The sequence below is a fragment of the Colias eurytheme genome, chromosome 15, assembly GCF_061535395.1.
Source record: "Colias eurytheme isolate Ceu_HAF_F1 chromosome 15, ilColEury1 Martin Lab GWU primary, whole genome shotgun sequence".
NCBI lineage: Eukaryota > Metazoa > Arthropoda > Insecta > Lepidoptera > Pieridae > Colias > Colias eurytheme.
The window spans coordinates 8,122,207-8,148,121 of record NC_142994.1 but is presented as its reverse complement, the minus strand read 5'-3'; the positions used below and the strand labels follow the sequence as shown (position 1 = coordinate 8,148,121).

At 33.6% G+C, this 25,915-nt stretch overlaps 1 protein-coding gene across 9 annotated transcripts in view; it reads right to left on the bottom strand.

Moving 5' to 3' along the window:
• Positions 1-4,100: 4,100 nt before the first annotated feature.
• OtopLa (proton channel otopetrin-like a) overlaps positions 4,101-25,915 on the bottom strand; it is a 48,512-nt gene continuing 26,697 nt past the window's right edge. For 3 of the 9 annotated variants that reach the window (XM_090110427.1, XM_090110429.1, XM_090110428.1), the window contains exons 2-16: positions 15,421-15,591; positions 14,479-14,642; positions 10,684-10,868; positions 10,388-10,599; positions 10,030-10,113; positions 9,313-9,427; positions 9,011-9,171; positions 8,760-8,925; positions 8,496-8,666; positions 8,040-8,393; positions 7,469-7,685; positions 6,559-6,843; positions 5,902-6,139; positions 5,388-5,555; positions 4,101-5,292 (exon numbers count right to left, since the gene is read on the bottom strand). In XM_090110427.1, coding sequence (XP_089966553.1) covers positions 5,152-5,292; positions 5,388-5,555; positions 5,902-6,139; positions 6,559-6,843; positions 7,469-7,685; positions 8,040-8,393; positions 8,496-8,666; positions 8,760-8,925; positions 9,011-9,171; positions 9,313-9,427; positions 10,030-10,113; positions 10,388-10,599; positions 10,684-10,868; positions 14,479-14,642; positions 15,421-15,564 — 2,805 coding nt within the window. In that variant the 5' untranslated portion in view covers positions 15,565-15,591 and the 3' untranslated portion in view covers positions 4,101-5,151. Of the gene's footprint in view, positions 5,293-5,387; positions 5,556-5,901; positions 6,140-6,558; positions 6,844-7,468; positions 7,686-8,039; positions 8,394-8,495; positions 8,667-8,759; positions 8,926-9,010; positions 9,172-9,312; positions 9,428-10,029; positions 10,114-10,387; positions 10,600-10,683; positions 10,869-11,854; positions 12,182-14,478; positions 14,643-15,420; positions 15,592-25,915 lie in introns of those variants that run through there. The other 6 variants (XM_090110431.1, XM_090110430.1, XM_090110436.1 and 3 more) reach the window with 6 other exon arrangements.

Sequence of the window (25,915 nt, the reverse complement as noted above, 5' to 3'; positions counted from 1 at the left end):
AGGCTGGTTTACACTTTGATTAGTGTGAGTGCAGGTGATTAGTGCAGGTGAGAGTGCAGGTGATTACTGCAAGTGTCAGACAATGAATAAGGCTACTATTCATTGTCTGACACTTGCTCGGTGATTTGTCTCCTGTTAACTAGACTCATTGTGACATCGTATAGATTAACATTATTGTAACTGAAAGGTTTATTAAAGGTTTTACACAATCTAACACTTTCATTTACGTGGGTAACAAAACCCCATAACTGTTTCAATACCAGCAAAATACTTTTTAAATTAAAAAAAAGACGGGTTGCACTCCGGGAGTGCCGGCAGAAGTGAAAACTTGATTATTAACGTTGAGCATGTTTGATATCCATCCGTCTTACGCTTTTTCGATCAGGTCACGTGTCCTGACGCGAGTTTAAGATTTTATACCCATTACAGAAAAAGTGCTCAACGCCGCTAAAGAAGTTTTCACTTCAGAAATTGGATATTCCATTCAAAAGATATAATTTTTAAAAGTGTCAATCTACAGAAAATAGTAGCTGTTTATTGTTTAATACAATGAGCAGGCGTAGTGCGGGACGGGGTGAAGGTGATTTTCATGTGATTAAAAATTAAAGCTATAGTCCGACCTAGACTTTTCACTGTCACGATATGGCTATCTATGCGGGTGAAACCGCAGGGCATTGCTAGTATAAAAAGGATAGAGGTCAAATTCTTATAACCACAACCTTTTTTGTTCTACAAGGTTCACAATAATTACCTACCGTTAAATACAACAATAACGTTAACAGTGTTATATTTAAGTATATCTCTAAGGTATATCTACTTATAATATTATTATCTATAGTATATTATCTATTCCGCAGTAATTATTAAAAAATAATGGAGCATATTTTAGAAATTACACCATATCAATATTGAAGTTTTCAGTAAGCATGAATAGTATTTATATTGACAACATTTTATTTTATTTATTTTATTTTAAACACTTTATTGTGCTGCAAAAATAACAATAGTAGGTACAATAAAAACTTAAGCTAGGACGTACAACACAGAAGGCGGCCTTATTACTAACAAGTAATCTCTTCCAGGCAACCAACAGATTGTGTGAAAAACAATAAATAAGTACAGCGGAGGTAGGTAAAAGTTAAAGATAAATAGATGATACTAAAAAAACATATACTTACACACTAATATAAGATATAATATGCCATAAGATATTATATACTTACATTGAAAATAAAATATATAATATTATATACAAGATAATGCTAATATATATTTGAATAAAATAATAATACCTACATATACATATATAAAATATAAATACATCCTAAAAATATAAACATATATTATAATATACAATATTACAAAAACTATACTGATTCAAACGCAAGATTTAAAAAGTAGTCACGTACAAGACTTTTAAATATAGGCAGAGTTTGAGCTTGTCTTATGGATATAGGCAAGGAATTCCATAGCTTAATGGTCGTAATAATAAAAGAATTACCATAAAAGCGCGTGCGATGGAAAGGTGTGCACAGGACAAGCCTATCCACTGAACGAAGAGAATAGCTATCACAGTGCAGGAAGTCAAATTTATTTTTAAGGTATGAAGGAGTCTTGGGATCAAAAAGGACACGATAAAGTAACTGCAAGTAATGCACATTCCGGCGAAAGCGGACTGGGAGCCACTTGAGCTTCTTGCGGAAGGAAGAGACATGGTCGTATTTGCGAAGACCAAATACAAACCGGATACCGTAGTTTTGAAGGCGCTCAAGTTTTTCTATCTGCTCGACTGTTAAATCAGGAAAGCAAGCATCAGCGTAGTCAATAATGGGAAGGAGAAGGGACTGTGCTAGCATAACTTTGGTCGATATGGGTAAGAAATTACGAAGACGCCGCAAAGAACTGGAAGCAGCATAAAATTTTCGACTAAGTTCTTGAATGTGATGCGACCAAGATAATGTCTGATCCAGGTAGACACCTAAGTTTTTGACGTGCTCGCTATAAGGAATGATTTCCCCCAGAATCTGTACAGAAGGCAATATACCCCAATCAACCTCCGATATTTGGTAGGGACTACCGATCACGATAACCTGACTTTTTGATGGATTGATTTTTAGGCCAAATTGATCGCACCATGTAACTATGTTGGTCAGTTCGTTGTTGATGGAATGAACTGCGTTTGGTAGGTTATCAAGGGTTGACTGAGTGTAGATCTGTAAATCGTCGGCAAACATATGGTAGGGAGAAGTTAATTGAGTTGTGAGATTGTTAATAAATATGGCAAAAAGAAGAGGTGACAAGACGCCACCCTGTGGCACACCGGCGGATACTGCGCACCAAGATGAATGTTTGTCATCCATCAGAATTCGCTGCCGCCGATCGCCCAGGTAACTTTGAAACCAGTTAAGAACTGTCGATGAAAAGTTAAGAAGTCGTAGCAAACTCAGAAGGATATTGTGATTTACCGTGTTAAAAGCATTGCTAAAATCTAAGAGAGTTAAAACAGTGAGTTGCTTTTCACACGTTAAAACGATATTTAGGCAAAAAATAAAACAAACAATCTCTTAAGTATTAGGTAATTTATTCAAATAGACATTTATATTATATACTTTAAAGTAGAGATTCCAAACATTTAAATTTTTTGGTATCTAATTTAACATCGAGAAAACCACATATCCGATAAATAAACCTAAAGATACAAATGTCGGTACATTTTCCAAACGTTAGGTACACAGTAAATATCATCTACAAAATTGAATAAGTTAGAAATAGTATAGAATTATAAAAGGGCTTACTATTAAGTGTTTAAAATTATCGGCAGTGATAAACCAAGCCAAACACGCATCGATTTTAGAATCGATTTTTATCAAGTAGCCTTCACAGAAACAAATGCGATCGGGCTCTAAAAATTTTAACTAATTGAAAATTTTCTTTTTTTTTGTGTATCACTTAAAATAACTACATTCACTCGCATCTCACAAAGTGAGCACACATCACTCTCCGAAACTATAGCAATCAAATACTAAAATTAGAAACAATAAATATAGTATAAATAATGTTTTATGAGCTATTTTTACAGAATCCGTAACATAACTATTATAATTATTAATGATATCGGGCATACATAACGCCTTCGTTCATAATATCGTAATAAATATTAAATAGGTACCTATAGGTATGACACCTATGTGTAAATAATATAGACAGCTTATAAAAATAGATTGCACTTATAGATCGTTACGAAAATATTATTTAGGTCAAATTATTTCCGATGCAACGCAATTTTACATAATATTCTCAAACATCACAAATTTTGTTTAACACATTAGCGGAGATTGAACGCAATAAGGAGAACTCTTTCAGCAAATACAATAAACACTTCATTTTCTTATTTAGGTATATATTAGGTAAATCTCAACACGCTAAATATAGTGCTTATAAAAGATGAGCGTTGTATTAAAAAAATTGTTCTTTTTATGGCCCCTTGCAATCAAAATATTTTTAATTAATTTTCAACTTGGTAAAGCAGATTTTGTAATACCTTCATACTGCAATCCGCGTCATGTTTTGGTGTTTCTATATTTAAGTACTTACTTAGATTAAGACAATTATTTCGATACATCATCTAATCCATATAACTATATTTTCGTACGTAACATTTATAACTCTACGAGCTTATCCCAAATATTATGTTGGCTAATAAATTTTTGAAACATTAATATATTAATAATTACTATATTTTTATCCTTATATTTTTACTACAGTGTTTTAAAACGGAGAACGTCTCGAGAATCATTTTTATTGTTAGCATTGACGGCCTTAATTGTTGTTCTTTTTGGATGAAATACCATAATTCTAGTAAATAGAATCATGTAATTCGATTCCACTTGTTTCATTATTTTATCAAGTTTGCATTCTTAATAATAAATTATCCTTAATTCTTTTCTTTCCTTTCCTTTTGCAATTAGCAGCAAATACCTATGTTTATTTTATTTAACCGCATGAATTCATAATAATTATTCCTTAGACATAGAATTATCGTAACTCTACATCATAACATTTAGTGTATGTAAAATTAGTTGTAGCCAATGATTTCTTAAATGAGCCTTTTAGTTTTACGTAATTTAATTTTAACGACATGAAATTTTGGCCATCTGTGTCGGTTATTAAAGACAAGTGAGACCTCTCTAACATTTCTCAAAACAAAATATTGTCAAATTTGATATAATTTTTACCCATGGCACTCAAACGAAGGAGGGAACTTTTCACAACAGGTTGTACAAAATTTTGTGTTTTAATAATAAATCGCGCTAATTTTAATATTTTAATTGTACAAGAATGAGCAACGTACGTATATTTTGTCGTGACAATTCTCATCAGTCTTGAAAAGTAAATAATATTGCAACAGTAAAGATAGTGGAATGTGAAAGAAAGTGAAAAACACTGTAATATGAGAAATGAAAAATGCGTGGATACAAAAAGGTATAACTATTCTAAGCCACAATAAAGTTTTTATTGAAAGTCTATTCCTTGACGAATTTATTGAACCCTTTTAAGTAGGCGGCAAATGGAACACCGTAAAATTATTCATACATGTCAAGTTTGTTAGTCATTTTATTCATTCATTCATGACAGAAATATGACTGTCCCATTCATGATTATGCTTTTATTATCGTAGTGTCTCTTCAATACATTGTACCGATCATTCCCTTTGATAAATCAAAATTAAGATTTCCGCTGCATTGATTTATTCTTAACAGCTCCTGACGAATTATCCTTCTCTAACATGTCCTTACTCCACTCTAAATTGATATTCGAAAACATTCAGAAATCCGGGATTACGATTAAAGTCATACTCTAAAGCTGACACTCTACCTGCGCTACGATATCCAAATACTAGTAAGATTGAAAGTTGAAATTTAAATCTAACTACAATATTGCTGTCCCGGATTAGGACGAAATCGGTACGAAACCCTATTTTTACGGGCATAAGATCACTTTCACATTGGCAATAACAATTGGACATAATCGTTGTAAGGGTGAGTTCAAAATCGTGACATTCTGAACTACTTTTTTAGCTGGTTTTACTTGGTATCGTCAATATGAAAGTGTGTTTGAACTAAATCCATATTAAATGGATGTTAGGTCAATTCATTCAAGACGAGCTTTGTAGCTTGTCTTCCAGATTTCGGCTAGAGTTACGGCCGAGTGGAAACGATGGAAAATGCAGAGCGGTAGAGTGAAACGTTGGACCAAAGACCAGGCGACGAAGCCGTAGAAGTCCAGTTGAACCTGTAACGTAAAGATGCTGTAATTAGTAACTACTGGAAACACCACAATGAAACGCGAAAAAGCAGCTGCGGGTCGACTGCAAGCTACACACTCACCGGGTTGGCCAGCACCTTCTGCGCCTCCACCGTGTAGATGAGCCACATGGTGACGTTGCATATCAGCAGGAAGGTGACCGCCTGGCGCGCGGGCTTGCTGCGCTCCTGCTCGGGCAGGTGCACGCGCCGCCGCGACACGTCCGCTATGAACAGCAGCTGCAGGATCACCTACACACGAAAAAAAGATTTCAAATAAATTTAGAAAAACATAATTTAATTTTAGGCGACGTCTTTAAAAAGGACCTGGAATTTAAAAGAAATTACAAGAGTAGGAGAAATTCGAGATGCACGACAAAGCACGAGATTTTGCCTTAGAAGATAACTCAATAAGAGGGCAGGTAAGTATAGCAATTGCAATAGACACAAGAACACAGTAAAAACCAAGAGAATCAATATAATATATCAGAAATGAATAATCAAAAATCTGCCATAAATCGTTTATTTCTTGTATTAAAAACTCTTATTTTTATATGCAATACTAATATTTTCAAAATGCGATAGTAAAGTAACTCACCTGCAGAACGCTTAAGCATCCGGTAATCATCACAAGCAAGTTAGGTTCGTGTGTGAAGGCTCCCATCCCTCCAGCGATGATGCTGAACACGGCGTAGGTAAATAGTCCAAACGCGGAGACACGCAGTAGTATGTCATTCAAGTCCGATTGTTCCTCAGAACGGAACTTCAACGATTGCACCCTGCGAAGAGGCTCGGTACAGGAGGGAGGATCTGAGCTCCATTTCATTACTCTACCACTAATTCCAATAAGGTGCAACCAAACATGGTTAAAATTGAACACGGGAATTTGTTAATCACAAAAGTGACGATGTGAACGATTGTGTGGCGATTGAAGTTAAAATTGGAGCCGTGTTACAAGGATTCAGGATCAGGTTAGAATGGGAGAGGAGGGGAAGAACAAAAAAAAAACAATGAACTAAAGAAACTAAAGAAACTTAAAAATATAAACAAATAAAATTTTATAAATAAAAGAAACACTTTATCCAAAACATGTTGGGGTACCACATGCAAGTACATAATTAATTAAATTAAGTTAAAAAATGTATGACTTCTATTGACTTGGGTAATTTATGGTCACGTTTAAAAAGTATTAAATTTAAAATGATGAAATATTTAGTATACTTAATTCAAAAACTTAAACTAAAATACTACTTACCGAATAAATCCAATCAAAATGGCCAAAATCGAGAGCACCATCAGCGCGCAATGCGACACATCTGCTAAGTAAATCGACAAGCGCTTCAACTCCTGGTGTCTAATCAGTACGAAGAACAGAATCAGGCAGATTAGAGACGCGACGAGAAGAAGAAGACCACAGAAAAGACCCTTGGATGCTCCAGCGCAATCTACTCGGTTGCCTCTCTGAGCCGCCGCCAACGCCGCCGCCCTGCGGGACAGAACAGCTTCCAGACGTCTTTCCAGATCTTCGTCGTTGGCGACGCTGCAACCAAACGTGTATTGTCATGTGCTATTTGGGTGACATTTTTAATACTTGATGAAGATTTGATTTTAAATTTCGACTGACATTCAAACAATGAATAGAGTTAGTGCGTGGATGATTTAACTACTATGAATTTATATGATGTACAACTTATTTTTTTTAATGTAGACAAAGTGTTGTTTTGGAATTTTGAAGGAAGTTCATGAAGTTTAAGCTCAAAGTAATTAATGCCAGAATGAAAACATAAGAGATAGAATATAGAGATATTAGCAGATATTCCAGAATCGTTTCATTAGAATATTTTATTCCGTTATGATGTCTATTTTTTCGTTTTATAGAAATTTAAATACGAACTATATGGAAACTTGTTAATGGATCTACTACATCTACGAAGTTAATCAGGTCAGTCTTAATCTACATTAATGGTTACTTAAATACTAAGATACAGGTTTGGTTGCATTAGTCACAAGGAAAATTTATGTCAGTTTATAGGTCACATTAACCTTAACATTTATGTTTTTAGAGTTTATATAAATTTTAGCAAGTAGGTATCAATGTTTTTGGAATGTATCCTATTGTGAATGCATATTATGAAATGAGGATGAATTTAATCTATTTTACTAACCTGGGATAGCGGCCAATATGCTTCCACATGACGTAAATAACAGCAGCTCCAATAAGCGAATATTCAATGATGAAAGGGTAAAGATAAGGTGCGGAGTCGGTAACAATTGTTCCCATTATTGGATTCCTTCCACATACCGTTGTGTTATCAATATTGGCTATCAAAGCCGCTGGATTCAGACTATCGAAAGATTCAAATATCTCCGTAGCGTTATTGGCTGAAAACAAAAATTATCCATTTTACGTCTATAATAAGTTCGAAGATGGCGCGTTAAACTACTTTGAGCATATATAAATGCTTAACATAGATTACAATGAAAATAGCCTATCCTCGTTTAGAAGTTCGATGATAGCTTAAAGTTCAATAAAATCTTCACATAACCCTTTTCTTCTTAGTCCTTGATAATACCATCCATGCCACTTCATTTTACAGTCGAGGTCAACATAAACATGCTAAACGAAATGAAAATATCTACAAATAACGTGCTAATAATATACGTGAACAATAGCTGAAACCGCAAATAAAAAGTGCTACTGCGTGGAACCAAATGTTAGACCGGAGACCGACAAACCTGGTGAATGTGGTGGTTCATCGACTCGATACGTTTCAACACTATTGCCCCATTCATCTTTATCATATACCGGTCCTGGAGTCGAAGCCACAATACTTGAAACCGTACTAACAATAGGTTTCACAGTTGATGAATAAAGCCATTGGAATACTTCCAACATGGCAGTTTGGGTCGGAGTAGGCTTCGTCTCAGCAGTTATCGGTGTATACGTAGTTGTAAACGGATTATCATTCGGCCAGGACCCTCTGACCCCATGGTTTTGGTTCTCGTATCCTATTGTGCTCTTAATAGTGTCGATGAATTTTGATTTGGGAACGAACCCACCACCAAAATTGTTATATGGAGAATGAGTTGCTGAAAATTGTTAGTTCATATTTTATTTATGTAAATGTATCGTCATGCATGTTAATATGAGTGGGTGGTTGATTAGGTTAATCGGGTGGTAGTTAAGCTCACTTGTGGTAGGTGTCGTTGTTGGTGCAGAAGTGGTTGAGGTGACCGCGTTAAGCATTTGTTCACCGGCATTTTTAGCAACTGTTGTTGCTGTTGAAGCCACTGTCGTAGCCACCGTAGATACAGCACCAATCACTTTGCCCGAATGTCTCAAGGTATGCTTTCGAATGACTTCTGCAAAATTCAGAACAGTTTTTACTGTAAGTTTGGATTTAAAAGAGCAGAATGTTTTAAGGAGTATTGTTTGAAATTTGAATAATATATTACTTCCAAGTACGCCTTCTCCAGGTAGTCCAAAAGGATTCTTGACGTGGTAATCGGTTATTTCCTTCAGAGACTCTAACACTAGTGTGCGTATCCATACACAAATATTTGTCGCCACCACGTGCATAAGGCCAAAACGAGCGATGACTTTAAATCGGTGTATATTCAACTGAAAATCAAATTAAATTTTATTAAGATACTTACCTATTTAAAAATATTGTTTATACAGATTAAATATGTAAGTTTATACCAACCCGTGAATTCATGAAAATGAAATACATTTGCATGAAGGTGAAAACCATTTGTAAGACCGGGTTTACTCCTTTCAAGATAAGGTAGCATGGTGAGTCCAAAGGCAACTCGAAGAAAGTTCCAAACTCCAAACCGTTGTAGATCATTGTCCCCAAACCAAAAGCTGCAAGTTAAAATATAAAATTTATATAATTACTTATGTGTTCATTGTGACTTGTGACTTAAGTATAACTTTAAATTTTTTTTTTACTTTTAAATAAATTCTTATCCAAATTTTTTACAATCAAACATTTTATATTCTTACCAATAGCTCCAATTCTCAAGAAGAAACTTCCGTGGCTATGATCATTCTGCGATGTTTTGCGCCTGCGTACTGGTCGAGCGACGGGCCCTGCCTCCAACTCCACAACGTCTTGTTGCTATGTCAGAAAGCAATACATTGTATAAAGCATCTAAATCTATAAAGCTTTGATACAAGGACAATAAGAAAAAATATAATTTTATTATTGAATTTAATATTCCATCACTTTTAAAATCGGGGAAGATACCGTTATAACCTATTTCCGATCTGATATAGAAATTGTTATTCATAAAATATTAATATTGAAGTCATGAAAAAGTAGGTTATGCAGCGTGCTTGTATAATAATGCAAGATTCGTTTCGCTCTATTCAAAGACTAACAAAAGAGGAAATTTATGTTTAAATCACGTTAATGTTTTCCTATTGTAGGTAAAATGGCAAGTAAATGCAACGTTTAAATGCAAATCGCTGGATAACGGTAACTTTAATTCATTATAAACTGTATTAGTATAGTAAAATTTATGTTAACGTTTTAATTTCACAGGAACAATAGTGGGTACATTGTCGTATTTGATAAACGTATTTTGATTTTGGAAGCAAAGGGGAAATAGCAGATAAAACACACAAGCTATGCATGATTGCGGACGAACTACACAGCACATCCAAAGCGAACCAAATGATACACGACAATTCAAGCAGGATTCTTCAACCAAACCTCACCTGTTCGGTGGTATACAATTGCGCCATTTGCATTTGTAATTGTTGTTGTCGAACTTTATCACGCATCTTACGGGGATACACCTCCTGCCCAAATCATATGGAAAAAACAAAAGAATAGGCAGCGTAAACAAAAAGGATCATGCGGCCACATCCTATCGAAGCTCTATGTGTGAGTAAAAATTGCAAAAGTGCGAAAACAAAAGATTATTTACAAAATCACAATACTAAAAAATTAATGATGAAAAACTGCGTTAACTAACAACAAATGAAATGGGATAGGGCGTAATTTATAACTATGGGTATAAGTGGATGTGCTTATGATGTGCTGTGTATGATGTTATTACTAATAAATTCTTACCTGGAAGCTCTGTTTCTTGGTTTCTTTGGCAGATTTGTCTTTTCCATCCATGTCTTTGTCCTTGGACTTTCCATCTTTCTTGCCGTCTTTTTTCCCATCCTTGCCATCTTTACTTTCTTTATCTTTGGTTTTCTTTTCTTTTTCTTTCTTCGGCTTCTTTTCCTTTGGTGGTGGCTTCGGTTTCGGAGGACTGCCGTTGCAGCATGAGCTCTCTATGGATAAAAATATTTTCTACTTCATATCGATGACCGGTACTACGATATTTCTTATGATGTCTGATAAAACAAATAACAAACCTTGTAGAAGGAAGCAGAAGACGTACAGCAGGAACAAGATGCTCATGCCGTAGAGATATGTGAAGAAACCCTCATAGTAGTAGAGGGGCAAGTTGTGTGTTATGACATCGCTGATAACGTACGCGATGCACACAACGACCAAAAGTTTCGCATAGATGAAACTTGAAATGATGAAAAGTGAGGTCCTGAAAAAAGAATAAAACAATTGTTTAACAAAACAGACACGGACTTTTTAAAAACTTTAAATAACTTCGTCAGTTTATTAAAATAATCTTAATCGTTTCATTCATTCAAATTTCCCTTTTTTTTCGGAAAGTGAATTAAATTTCCGCCTTCCGGGCTGATATAAAATTCATTACTGCATCAAAGGACACCGGTAGTAAATGAAATATTGTATGTACATTTCAGATTTCGTTTCACAATTTCGCAATGAAAGTAAAATTCAGAAAGTTTTCAGATAAGTTCAGTGCTTATAACTGTCCTGTTTTTGTATAAATTTACGCCCGACTGTTGACCTAGTTGCACGCGCGCGCTTTTATGTAGAGTAGGTAACTATATATTTTGTTTGTTTTTATTATTATTATATAAATATTTTATACATTGCGGCTAATTTTAATGCATGTTCATGAATAGGAATTTTGGAACATGTCTGTTATAAAACGTTCTACAAAGTTTCATGAATGCTCTATTGTTTTAATTATTTAATTTAAAGGAATTTATATAAAACTGTTATTTTAATAGTTATGGAATTGTCACCAGTTTATTATGTGTTAAAAATGAAGGGTTATAATATTATGACGATGAGTAAAAAAAATAACAAAAGTCTCATTTTAAGTATACCTACGTCGACTTCTGTGAGTAGGTAGGTAGGACCTATTTTTTTAAAATAATGTGTTTTTGACATAAATTAATTTCAAAAAATATTTAGGATAGTTTTATCAAGGAAATATTATGAATACTAAATTTTTATATTATAATATTATAGTTTTAGTTAGTAGTTTACTCTTCTAGAAATACTCGACTTTAATCACTCCCTTTATTTTTCATCACATAACTTGAAAATTAACCAACCATTTTTTTAATACAATACTACCAAAGAGTGAAAATTACTAATTACTAGTACTAAAAAGAATAATGAAAAAACTAATCGTAAGCCCCAATCAGCACGTACTTCTTAGACGGCTTCGGTTGAACGCACTTCAGTTCCATCTCTTTGTTAGCGGTATTATGCTTTTCGGCGATCGCGATATCGCTGCCTTGCTGGCGGTGCTGCCCCACGGGCAACGTTGCCATATTATCCACGGATTCCAGTTCCACCGTCGCCACTTTCACCTCAGCCTCCGTAGGCTGATGCTTATCCTTACCCATCGCGAACGGTAACGAGCACTTCACGAGATTACGGACATCTTAAGTGTGTTCAGGATTAAGGACAAGGTAAGGGTGGGATTCGCGAGGAGCACTTCGATATAAAAAGGCTCCGGAAGCAAGAAGGTGCGGCTTCGACTCGCTACCCGCGGGTCGAGTGTGCCGAGAGTTGCGCAGTAATGGATGCTGCGCGCATAGAGCTCCCGTAGGGGCGGCAAACACGGACGCACCCTTTTGCGAAATTGCACTCTTAATATCGGAGGGTCGTATTACACGGTGGCAACTGGGGGACGATATTATAAAGGGACGTAGTGCCTAATGCAATGATGTCTAGAAAAGATTTAATCAACTGTACTTTTTGTTTCGAGGTGTTCATAATTAAAAAAATATATAATAAACTCTTCTAGTTGCATTGGAAATGATACGATAACTCAAAATTTAAAAACAATTTTATCAGTTGCATCGTAAATATGAATAGTTCTTAAAAATGTATTGTTGACAACCCTAAAGCCGGGCGTCACGCGGTCGATAGAGGCGCGTCTCTCCCGGTAACTTTGGGAGGCTGCGCGAGCGACCCAGTGACCCGGCCTTTATGAATACTTCTAACAAAAACCTCCATTACTTAAGTGCCATACCACGTCTGCGATGCAACCCTAATGATTCATAATATAATGCATACGCACGTGTGTCATATAGGACGCTGGTCGAGAAAAAAGCATAATGGTCTCAAAGGATGAAAGGCGATGCGCATGCCCGGTCCTGATTGAATAGTAACTGTGAAAGGTCGCTGAACTTCAATACAAACACAACATAATAGTGTTATTGTACTCACTTAAAATTGGCACACTATCTTCAATACCTAAATTAGGACCACAGAATACTAATACCAATATTGAACGAACAATTTATTAACTTTGATGAAATAAATATTAAATTGTGAACGGTTAGTAATATTGCAATCGCGGTGTCCCAGTGGCCTGTTTTGCCTTTTCAAAGTTAATATGCAACGAAGACAACCTACATTTTTCCTTTTTCCTGTTCACTAATGAAAAAATAATATAACAATTTAATTTAACAACTTAACTTCAGTTATTTTTTTTGAGTAGTTATGTTTTTTTTATCTTTAACTACTAGTTTATATATAAAAATTAAAAATGCAACCAAATATCACTTACTTCTTACCACAGTCTTTATACTTAATTAGTAGTTCTTAGCAGACTTCAACACACGTTAAATTCGTCGCAAACATTCTAAGTAGCCGTTGCGACATTGTAAGACTTATTAGTGTTTATATGTGACCAGATTTCATAATTAGGTTTATTTTTAATTACTACCTGGGTTATGACTTCACAATGAGCAATAAATTCTACTCAGGTCCAAGGATTAAAACCTTTGTATAATGTGTTAAGATCATCACTTCAATGACCTTCATTTCTGCCAATGTCGAAGTATTAAATGACATGCATCATACATATAAAACAATGCAATTGCGTAATGTTTTTAATAATGCGAACGTTTAAGTTATCTTTAAGTGGGCAGCGATGTAAACGTCCTACGATTATCCCATTTACATAATTAAAGTACTAACGTGTAATTATATTATGACTATTTTACTTATATTTTAATAAACTGTTTATGAATTGTTCAATCCTCAAACTCATACGTTTTCTTAATCAAGTACAATTATTTAAACTTTAATATAAAGATGCTCAATTGCTCAATCTTATCGTATCAATAAGATACCATATTTTAATCGTTTTGCAACATGCACAAACGATACTTTTAATATTTTCTGCGCCCTAAAACTATAACGCATCAAATTTTAAAATTACAACTTTATAGCTCTGGGTTGTTACAGAAGGGTTTTGACCATGACCGCACGTTATGACCACAGACTAATAATAATATACTACGTATACAATTATGACCAACAGAAGGGTTATGACCATAATAATGTAACAAGAGCAATAGATTACAGAGACACTTAAAATAATTTTCCTCGTTCATATTCCTTTTGAACACGCGAGAACAACTTAATTATCCGACCATCGAACGATGGCCGCTTTGATTGCAGCTTCCTGTCCTTTATTTACATTTAAATTGTCTGTAAAGACTTTTGTGATGTCATGGCTACTTTAATTTATCCCCTATGAATTTATAGGTCAAATTATGACGGGAATTAAGTCCAGTTTTTCGTGTCAAGTTTATATTAGGGTCGACAATTCTAGCCACAAAGAGGGGACATAATTTGATTAGTTTAGACTAGCTATAATAAGCTTACGAGCCTTCAAAGCATGATAAAGTATGTTACTTCAATTATTCACCTTTTGCAAATATTTGCAAAAGGTAAATAAAAAGAAAAATCTTTTTTTATATTTTTTAAATATTTCTGATTTTCGGCATTAGATAAAAAAAACAATATAAACTCACTTAGCATTTTTAGGTCTGGTATCTGGCGTGCAGCAGGCCCTGTATCTCAGTATCGCGTCAGTAGGCGTCAGCGCGTCAGTCTCGTCCGCCGGCGCGTCACACTCGTCAGTGACGAGTGGAGCTCGCGCCGGCGACGTGTGGGACCCGTACCCGTCGGAATTCAGCTACAATAATTCATTATAATTAATATAAAAGGACTCAATTGTGGAATTATAATGTAAGATATGCATCGATTGTATGAAAAATACAAACGTTGAATGAACTCAAATTTAAGCTCTACATAGTTATACTAGACGCACAATGTATTTTTGAAAATATTGATTAAAATGAGGGTTAAATGGAACTCGTATTTGAAAATATTATAATGTACTTCGTTCAAAATTATATACTTAGTTTGAAATTTATGGAGATTGAAATAAAAGGTTTTTATTTCAATCTCTATATATACAAATTTCAATTTATTAATTGTAGCATGTAACTCAATCTTTAAGTTTATTACAGAATACCTACTTTAAAATCTAATGTGAATGGTTAAAGAAAAATAACTTATAATATCACCATATTTAAAACAAATAATTTATTCTAAAATGCGTACATACTACATAGGTACATTATGCATATCCTACACAATATTATGTTCCCGCCTAAATTAGCATCACCAAATTAACCGTGCCATTTAGATACAATCGTTTAGCTTAAGAAAATATGTTGGACAATTATAGCAGGCAAAAATTAAGCAATTATACCTTCGAAAACATTTATTTAAAAATAAAACCACACTTTGTTTTTTTTAATTTTGATTATCGATTGATTAATGCATAAAATTATATTTTTATATTATTCCTTTTCGCTGTGAACCATGTATGAAATTCATGACACAGATAACACAGAACTTCGAAATTAAAAAATATAATAACAGTGAATGACGATGGATGATCTTACTTTGACGATGGTGCCGACCTGCGTGTCTATGGGCGGCGGCGGCGGCTCGCTCTGCTCTCTCTGGTCGCGTTCGCGTTCAACCCCGTCTGATGGCGCGCCAAGCAGCCGCTCCTTCATCTCGTGGATGTAAGGGCAACGCTGCATCGCGATGTAGAACTCGCGAACACGCACCTGGATAAACATTTAAGAACACCTTTATTTACAGAAACATAATAATAATCATCTCAGAGAAAAATGCTATGTCGAGTATCAAGTAGCTTCGGTCAGTGAAAATAGATGTCGCTACACGCTGTTGAGTCGAATTGAATCGCGCTAGCAAAGTTTTTTTGTTGTATATTGATATAATTTTCGAATGGTCGGGCACGAATCACGATGTTGAACACAGGAGTTCAACTATCCCACTTCTGATTGTTAGGAAATTTTTGGAAAATCTGACATTTAGTCAGATTTTATTCATCTACCTATACGTATTACGTTTCTAATTTCTATAAATATATTCAATAATGTATCATGTATGTAAATTGTAAATACTAATTACTAATAATTAGTATTTGTTTGTAGTTTACATTTAACTGCATACGATTTTCGCATAATAATTTATTTTCATATTTTAAGATTGGGTTGATGATCGTAAGTTTAGTATCTGAGTATGCAGTATGCACTATTCCCAAATAAATATACGTGTGTAATATACAGGGTGTCCCAAGAAGTAGTGAGTAGTAGTGATGACCTGGGAGGACCAAGAGGGCTATCCAAATCACCCCTATGTATTTTTTCGTATTTTCGGAGTTTTTTAAATTTTTACCTATGGCCGAGTACGATGAGATTTTTATTTATGGTGACGTGAATTATTGCGGTTTTAACTTGCTATTGAGATGAATACTGCAGTACGTCGCACTAACCAACTAGGGCTAGTATAGGGATATTATTGCGCGTATTGCCGCGCTTTACCATTATAATACACTAGCGACCCGCCCCGGCTTCGCACGGGTGCAATGCTGATACTAAATACACTACAGAAAAACTGTGAACGTTGTATATAAAAACATTGCGGCCCGGCCGGCCGGTACCGCCGCAAACGCTACGTCCCGCAATTTTTAAATCTGTAATATATTCGAAAATATTCACTTAAATCATACGGTGTAAAGTGCCATATAGATCTATATTAAATGAACAATGTATTCAAGGTATTTAATTGGTTAAGGATTAATGCTGTATTGGTGAAAATCGCTTCGAAAATTAGCTTTTATTTGTCGTAAAAAGTAAATGACAAAAAAAAATTATTGTGGGTTATCCATAAGAGATAGACATATAGTACGACACAAAAGAGATGAAATTAATTATTTTGGAACTAATTCGTTTTTCATTACCTGGCAACCCTGAATTGCCAATGTAGCTGTCAAGTTGAATAAAAATTTGTTGTTTTTTTCGTGAAGTGGAGAATTATTGAGATAAAATTGTTATTTAGAACAAGAAATTTAAATAAAAAAGGAGACATCATGAAAAAGGTTAAAGGTTAAACGTCCGTGATGTCGTGTATAAAGTTTTTATTCGGTGTTTGTCCGAATTTCAAGCTGGAAAGTTATTGACTGATTTGGAAAACGTTTACAAACGTACAGCAGAATATACCGGTGAGATTCCATTTATTTTTGTTCAGTACTACGTAAAATAGAATATTCCATTAGTGACGAGTGTTTAATGTATGTATGTATGGCGATTATTACGTTTTCGCAATTTAATTTGAGGTTATTTGTATGAAAACAAAAACTTGTTTTTATAGTGCGACCAGCACAATTTGAGTCAAGAAGTTATATCCAATCCAACCAGCCTCAAATAAAGTACCTAGTTTAGATTTTACTACATAGTATAGTGATAATTGTTTTCATACAGCTATCTATTAATCAAACAAACCATAAGAAAAAAATTCATATTTTAGATTTAGCTTACTAACTACTTACTAGTGTAGCGCAGGGACGCTGGCCTCCTACATTAAAAAAAAATTAATAAAATAAAGGAAGTTTTAGTTTTAAGCTACTATAAAAATATGTTAAATGTACTATTTGATTTTATTCATCTTAATTCGTTTGTTATAGGGGTTTCTGAAAGCACAGTACGCAGGATAGTAGAGGAAGGGAGTAGAAATGAAGGCAAATTTTCAACGCCAGCCAAACATAGGAGAGGTACTTCGAAACAGAGTGATGATCAGTCCTTTGAAGGAGTAGAATATTTAGATTTTGATGAATTATATTAATGTACAAAATTTATCTACAAAAAAAAATAAAAATATGTAGTTTTCAAATCGCCTTGTTTTTTTTCTACCCGACGGACCCAGAAAGAGGGTAATGTGTTTGAGCTGCATGTATGCTTGTTTGTTTGTATGTTTGATTCTATGTGCGCCTCTGCAGTCTAAACACTTGACCGATTTTTATAAAATAACTAATTCCAAATACATTTTAGTAAAATTTGACCTAGGTAGGTCAATTAAAATACTAATGTATTTTTGTCTTAAATTTACACTATTGCTACAATGAAACAATTATAACGGTTTAAATCGCGGTATTTATTTTAGATTATATTATATAGATTTTTAGGTTTTTATTCTATAGTATCAAGATCGCTTGCGTCGCAGTATCAGTGTTGCTATATGAGCGACGGTGGCGCCCTCATTTATTTTCATCTCTTTTGTGTCGCACTGTATACCATCGCGGACTTTTCGGTAGACCTTTTCAATATGTATAATACTTAGTACATTATTTTGATAAAACTCGTTCAGCCTGCGTTTGCAATATAAGCGGAAACAATGTAATTTTTTTACGACATCACATTAGAAACCTCAAAAATAACAGTACTTCTCCACTATTTAATGGATGTTATTATACATATAAACCTTCCTCTTGAATCACTCTTTCTATTAAAAAAAACCGCATCAAAATCCGTTGCGTAGTTTCAAAGATTTAAGCGTGCAAAGGGACATAGGGACAGGGAAAACGACTTTGTTTTATACTATGTAGTGATAGTGATGTAGCTTCTAAACTTCTGCGATGACTACTCTAGAACTTGGAATGAAGTTTAAGCATAATATAAGCCATTTATTTAATCATCTTAAAAAAAATTAAAAATATGCTAGTTAAGTTCGTAAAAAATTAACAATAAAAATATTAATAGATTTAAAAATAAATTCGAAATTTAAAAATATGAGGATAAAAAGGTTATTTAATGGCATAGAGATAATATTATGTACACGTACATAATATTCTCTCTTCGTATCTCTATGTTTAATGGGGATTATTATTCAGTCATCAATTTATTTAAAAATTGCTTTTCTTGAACTGATTTGAACTGATTGACATTCGAAGTCGCACATGCCTCGCGCTTGCCGACATCTTCAAAGACCTGTATTTTGAAAACTAAGCTTCTAAATGCAAAAATATTTCGTTTACATACTGCGGATATATACATTATACAGGTGTAACATACTAAATTATAACCGAAATCTGAAAACTGACCCTGAAATGTGTGTCCGCTTCGCGTGATATGCCCCATGTACATGTATATAAGTTTTGGGTGGTAAATAAAGAGGAATTGGTACTTAGTTACTAAATATCATACATAATTTAGTAAAAAGGTTTGTCGGTTAAAGTTGAAGGTGCGCTAATTCGCTAACGCTTCTCGTTACTACCTTTAAAGTATTATTTCTTTTTTCACTAATTTAACGGCTTTTTTATAAATTCATGGCAAATCTATCGAAAAATTTACAAATAAAATAAATTATTAAACTAAACACACCCAATGCAAAACATGCTCTTGATAAAAGAAGAGTTTTTTGTTGCGAATACATTAATAGTCAGCAATATAGATACTAATTAAGCTATAGGTAGTTACATTGATCTGTTTTATTATTCTAGATATCACGTTCCAAGAATAGTGTTTTGGCAGCAAGCGTGATCACTTTTTGGTCAGGCCAATGCACTGCCAAACGAGTTCCGAATAATAGCTAGTTTAAGATAGGATACAGGCGTTACCACGTACGGTATATCTAAGTTCAGGTACCTACATTAAAGCTTGGAAGCTAATTTATAATCGTGCTCTACTATTTTTTTTATGTGTTAGAATATTTACCACGCAATGTAATTGTAAGAAATATAACAAGATTAATTTCTTATTCGATCATTTCATACCTACATTGAATTTAAAATTAATTGAGGAATTACCTACAAAGACAAACAGTCTTTTGCTAATTCCAAAGTTCATTATACCTTGCAATTAGAGCTATGGTATACTTAATAACCTTTTTTACTAGCAAGTTTTAATTACTTCTTGGTATCCGATACTAAATCAAATCGATATTATATATTATTCTCTTTCGTGGACTAACACGCGGGCAAGTATTTCTAAAGCTTATACGTGATACGTGGGCCACACTGAAAGTTTTGCGTAACTAATAAATAAAACAATTTATTTGTCTAATATTATATTTACTACTTTTAAAAGTATTCTCCGTTATATTTAAAACACTTTTTCATGCGTTCAAACCATTTCTGGAAACATGAGGACCATTGGTCCGAGGGTATGTTTTCTGCGTGCTGTTTGAAAGCAATCACGGCCTCTTCTGGCCACGTAAATGTCGAACTACTCATTGAATCATAGATTTTTGGGAAAAGGAATAAATCGTAAGGTGCTAGGTTAGGACTGCGTGCAGCATGAGTCACGTACTCTATGTTTTCATAAGCCAAAAATGACTTTGTTTTGTTCGCGGTGTGCGCCGAAGCACTGTCATGGTGCAACAAGATGCGACTTCAAGGTCGCTTTTCCCTTATTTTTTCTAAGACATTGGGCAAACAAATAGTGGTGTACCACTCGGCATTAACAGTCTTTTGTTGCTCAAGTGGGATAGGGCAGATAGGATTCGTCTTAGAGAAAAAAATCGCAATCATTTGTTTGCCGACCCTTCTCGCCTGCCTTAATTTTGTTGGTTAGCTGTCACTTTCAAACACCCACAAAGAATATTGGTGCTTTCTTTCTGGAATATAACAATATATTCATGTTTCATATCCTATCACGATATTATACACAGCATAAGAATGTCCGAGATTGTACTTTAATAGCATTTCTTTACACCAATCTACTCGATGTCGTTTTTGCTCTGGAGTGAGTTTGTGAGCAATCCACCGGCAACAAAGCTTCCTAACTTTAAAATGTTCATGTAAAATTTTCTGAATTTGGTTCATACCAATCCCCAAATGTCCTCGAATCTTCTCATAAGTGATATGACAATTTTCTTAAATTAGTCGTCTGACGGTAGCCATATTTTCCTCCGTGATCGCAGTTGAGGGTCGACCTTCACGAATTTCATCATGGAGAGAAACACTGCTGCGATGAAATTCAGCATATCAATGCCTTACAGTCCTCAAATGTGGTGCTTCCCTCACAAAAGTATTTTGAAGGCGAGCAGTGCAAGCTTTCGGAGAAAGCGAACTTTTAAAATCATAAAAAATCATCGCCCCAAAATTGTTTCGCGTTTGTTCCATTTTTGCTACAGACAACGAACTTCAACTTGAGATAAAAAACAATTGACAAGCGCTACCCGCAAAATTTTTTTTTCTTCAACTAATGAGACTTCATATTTAAAAAAAATATAACATTCGAAATTCAAACATTTATGGGTGGCCAGAAACGCAAAACTTTTAGTGTGCACTAGGTATTTTGGTACATAAAGTACATCACTGCCAATTATCACCAATATCGGTTAAGTGAATTTCGCGAGAAAAATTAACATACCCACATAATTATTAGGTACATACAAGTACGACTATCCATACTCAAAAACTTTCACTTCTAGATTCTTGTAAGAAATATTAGACCGTGTATGGGCCAAAGTTTTATTTTGGGGACAACAAGCTTGTCAACTTGTTGATTGGCAGGAGAATGGATGGTAGAGGCTTCGACGGCAAGTTGTTTGTATAAACTATATTGTGTTACGGCAAGCGTGTTATGGAATATTATTTTAATATTGCTATGTTACTTTTTATTTAAAAGATAAGAGATACTTTCACAAATAGACAAATATTTTGTGCCAGTAATTCTAATTTATTTAGTGGAATTGAAGATTAATAATTTAAAACTCTTAATATAGCATAAAATTTTAGTTTAATTTATTAATTAAAACTTAATGCTTTCAAACAACGCTGTTACTTTTGTACTTCGTACCACCTATAGATATAAATTGTTCGACTCCCTTAGATTTTCCTAGTATTCTTTTTATAACCGAGGTCGAGCTATTTTAGTTTTTGGGAGAATAAAGCGCGCTAATTAATTTTATATGTATGCTATAAAGATTTTAAAGTTGATAAACCAGTTTAAATGTCTATTTAATCACGCTTCGAAGACTAGACTAATATTTAGGATAAAAAAGTGCATATTAACTTCAATATCTATGCAAAATTTCATGCATTTTATAATATGAGACTATTAATTATAATTAATAATCTTTTGAATCTTTTTTTTTTACATAATTAGAACTAAATTAGACTGTCTCGTCAATTAACTTCCTTTGATATAATATACTATAGAATCGAAATACAAGAAAAAACAGTACTATTCTTATGACCTACAACATCATTTTAGCGTACAGCGAAAGCTATTATTTAATTCGTTTTCAAACCACGAAATTACGTTTACAACACAAATGAGGTTGATGAAACGCAGTCCTGGCCTATAGCATTTATTTCCTAGTTCTACGACGGTTTTTGTGAGGTGAAACGATTGTATTACTGGCAAATACTGGCAAAGTATCATCCGCTTGCATGTGGGTGGCATACAATACTATACATGGCATAATTGTTCCTACACCTTCATGTAATTTCTTCATAGTGGAAGTAGGTGGAATATGATACATTATGACGCTATATGTCTCTATGAGATGGGCGATTTACGATTTTGACCTTTAACTTTTTCGTAGTTATTTCGCAACATAGGTAAAAAAGTCTTGTTTTGAAACAAATCAAATAAAACAACGAACTATAATAATTATTGACTGGTTGACTAAACATTGAAAGCTACACTAGGTACTAATTTAAATATTGGACTAATTTATTTAAAGCAACAAAGAGCAATTATGGAAATGACTACCACGAAGTACAACTGGACACCATCGATTGAACAAAACGAGGCCAGTAGGCCATTCTGTTGCACGAAACTCAACACTAATAGATTCCGTATGATAGTCAACAAATTATGGTCACACTGTATGAAGACATGATATAGTCCAAGATCTAGTAGTGGTATTGTACTTTTTTACTTTTTTAATTATTTTGCTTTAGAACAGATTTTTCTCAAATGACAGTTAATTAACTGCTACGACTATATCTTCAAAACGAATGCTTTATGAAGCTGAATTTTAGGTTTGTAATACATATAGTAGTTATAATATAGAATTATGATCAATTCTTTAAGCATTTAATTTAACTTGCATGTATCCTTGATTTTAATAACATAATGCAGCTTATTATTTCAAGAGAAACATTGTAATTAAAAATGGTAAATAACAAATAAAAAACGATATAAGATCCTTTATGAATCCTGTCGTCGTTCCCTAGACTATGCTATTAAAAATACGTTAGCCAAGGTTAGTAACTCTATATCCGCGGACAAAGAAGTCTTCAATTAATCCATCACATCTATTGACTGTCATTGATTAAGAACATTCATAAATTCTTAGTAGTTGAATAGAATGATTACTTCTATAGTAGTAAACCGCAAAGGGCATATGCAAATACACGAGTAGGTATTATTTATTATAGTATAACGTGTAAGATAATAAGATACTAGCTTTATGCCCGCGACTTCATTCGCGTGCGATACATGATACATCATACATTACTTAACTATTATCGATTCTATAAAAACTGGCAGACAAATTTATCTCCATGCACTATAATACTAATCCTACATCTATAGGCAAGTTGTTTTCTGTATGTAGCTTGTTGTTCTTATTATACAAAGTTCAATAATAAAAACTTAAACCTCATTACCATTAATTCCTAGTAAATCTAGTTTAACAAATCACATTAGTTTCTCTACGCTGTCTGCCTAAAGTTTAAAATCGGATTAAACAAACATTGAACATTGCAACTTGCAACCTCGAAAGGGTAACAAAATTAAAGTACGATTTGTCTTACGTAATAATGAATCATAATACATTTGCATAATTAATAATGTAAAGCCTTATATAATAATGACAGTAATAATAATTGAATGATAGTAAGGCAAAATGACATCGATTGCTGTTAATCGCAAGATAATTTAACATTGATTTAGGAGTGGTCATAACTTATAAGTATTATTTAGTTTGTGTTGAAGTCATCACAATAGAATACTTCATTGTAGTCTACAAAAACTGGTTTTCTCTTTTCAACATTTTACAAAATTGAGTACTGAAAAATAAAGTAAAATGAAAAACGTGTTCCTTCTTATCAACATTTTATAACGCACCAGTAAACACATAAGTATTTAAACTTATTTCAATGAAATTCGCATCCGAACGATATTACAAACACAATCCAGGCCAAGTAGGCCTTTAACATGGATCCTGTCATCCCAAAAGGTATGGAATTTTTAGTTTATTCGCTGTACATTTTGTACCCATTCATTCACAAGGTAAGTGCTTTATTTTTTGCGTAGTACGGCGAAGGAAACATTTAGGTCAGTATTACTTTCAAATCGTTAAACTCAATTAGTACTGCATTCGGCAAACTTTTACAATCCTTTTGTAAAGTACATGATGGCTTGGAGGCGCAATATATTTCGTACAGGTATGTAAAATTAAAAGTAGGTATATGGAACTTGGAAGATTTCATGCTTCGGAGGAAGAAAAGTTTATTTTATAGGCCTTGAATATAAAGACACAATGTCAGAGAGAAAGTGCATAGTAAAGGGAAACAATACACAGTAAAGGAGCATTTTATAATAAAAAGTTCATTATCTATAATTAACTAAGAAATTAGTTAAGAAAATTCTTTAGCAGGTGGATGGTTATTTCTTAGGCAGAATCTCTACTTAATTGCCTTTGTTTTCTGAGGTCAACAGTCACTTGATTCTGAAGGCGAGATAATTAAACACTGATATGGAATAAAATCTGCCAAGATTTTAATATTTGAAAATTCATTATCTCGACAAAAACTTATGCATAATTTTATTGCCCTTGCGAAAAGATTGAGTAGGTACCTAATAAATATTTTCTTTTAATTCTTATTTTATTGAAACTCGTTTACTTTAATTCATATACAATTTTAATGGTTAGTCTTATATAATAATAAAATTTGATATATACTTATATTTATTATTATTAAAGAAGGGATGCGTGATTTGTTGTTAAGCTGAACAAAAGGTCTTTGAAATACAGAACTATCTTATTGTTCCACCTAGGTAGAGCGAACCACACGCGCTAAATTAAGATGCCATAACTATCGCACGTTGTATTAAAACATCATCATTTAACGACTTGCAAACCTAAACCTATTAAATTTTTAAGGTTTAACGATAAGCGCACATAAAACTGTTATAAAATACAAGAATGATTGAGAAATTGGGTCGGATGCGAGTAATAGCCCATTTATAACTTACGGTTTTAATGATTTGGCGTAAACTAGTCTATAGTCGCTTTTTAGACTTTGCTATAATGGTTCTGCAATGTCTGTCAACAAGTGAAAATACTATGTGGCGAGAGATATATTATTATATTTACGCTACATCTATTTTGGTAGTAAACAGAGTGTTTCACGAGCAATTATAATTATTAATAACTAGATTCTTGTAGGTGTATGCCTAGAATGTCTTCTGTTTTTGAAGTAAAGCGTAAAGTGCTTTGGTTTATTGTGTGGTATTCTTTTAACAAATAATAACAATTAGCAATAATCTGCATTGTACAAGTGACTCCAAACTTAAAAAAAGTACTAAATACCTTATCTACTCTACATAAAGATTAATTTTATGCTGCAATATAAAATGGTATTTATAATATCATGTCTTTGTATAAAACGAATCTATAATCTATAGCATATACATTTTAAGACAATAACCCAATACTATTTAATTTATATCGCGTATTATAGGTCACTAACAATAGACAAACTTAATCCCTTGAATGAACCATTCAAGACACTGCCTACTGTCAGACAACTTGACTTAAAACGAGCCCCACTTCTTATGTACCGACAGCCACAAAAGATTTCAAATATTACTAAAGAGAACATAAAAGAACGCTGAGTTAGATTTATAAAACTTGAAACTTTTTCTTAGCTATAAAGCTAAGAAAAAGTTTTCGTCGTCGTTCGTATTTTATTTGAACGGAAATTCAATGCTGACAAATCCTTATACAATTATTGTATTCTCATCATTAAGTAGAACATAAATGAAGCCTCTTATATAATATGTACAATGGTACAATATATCACAGAAATATATTATAAAATCGAGTTCTCCAATAAAAGAACACATA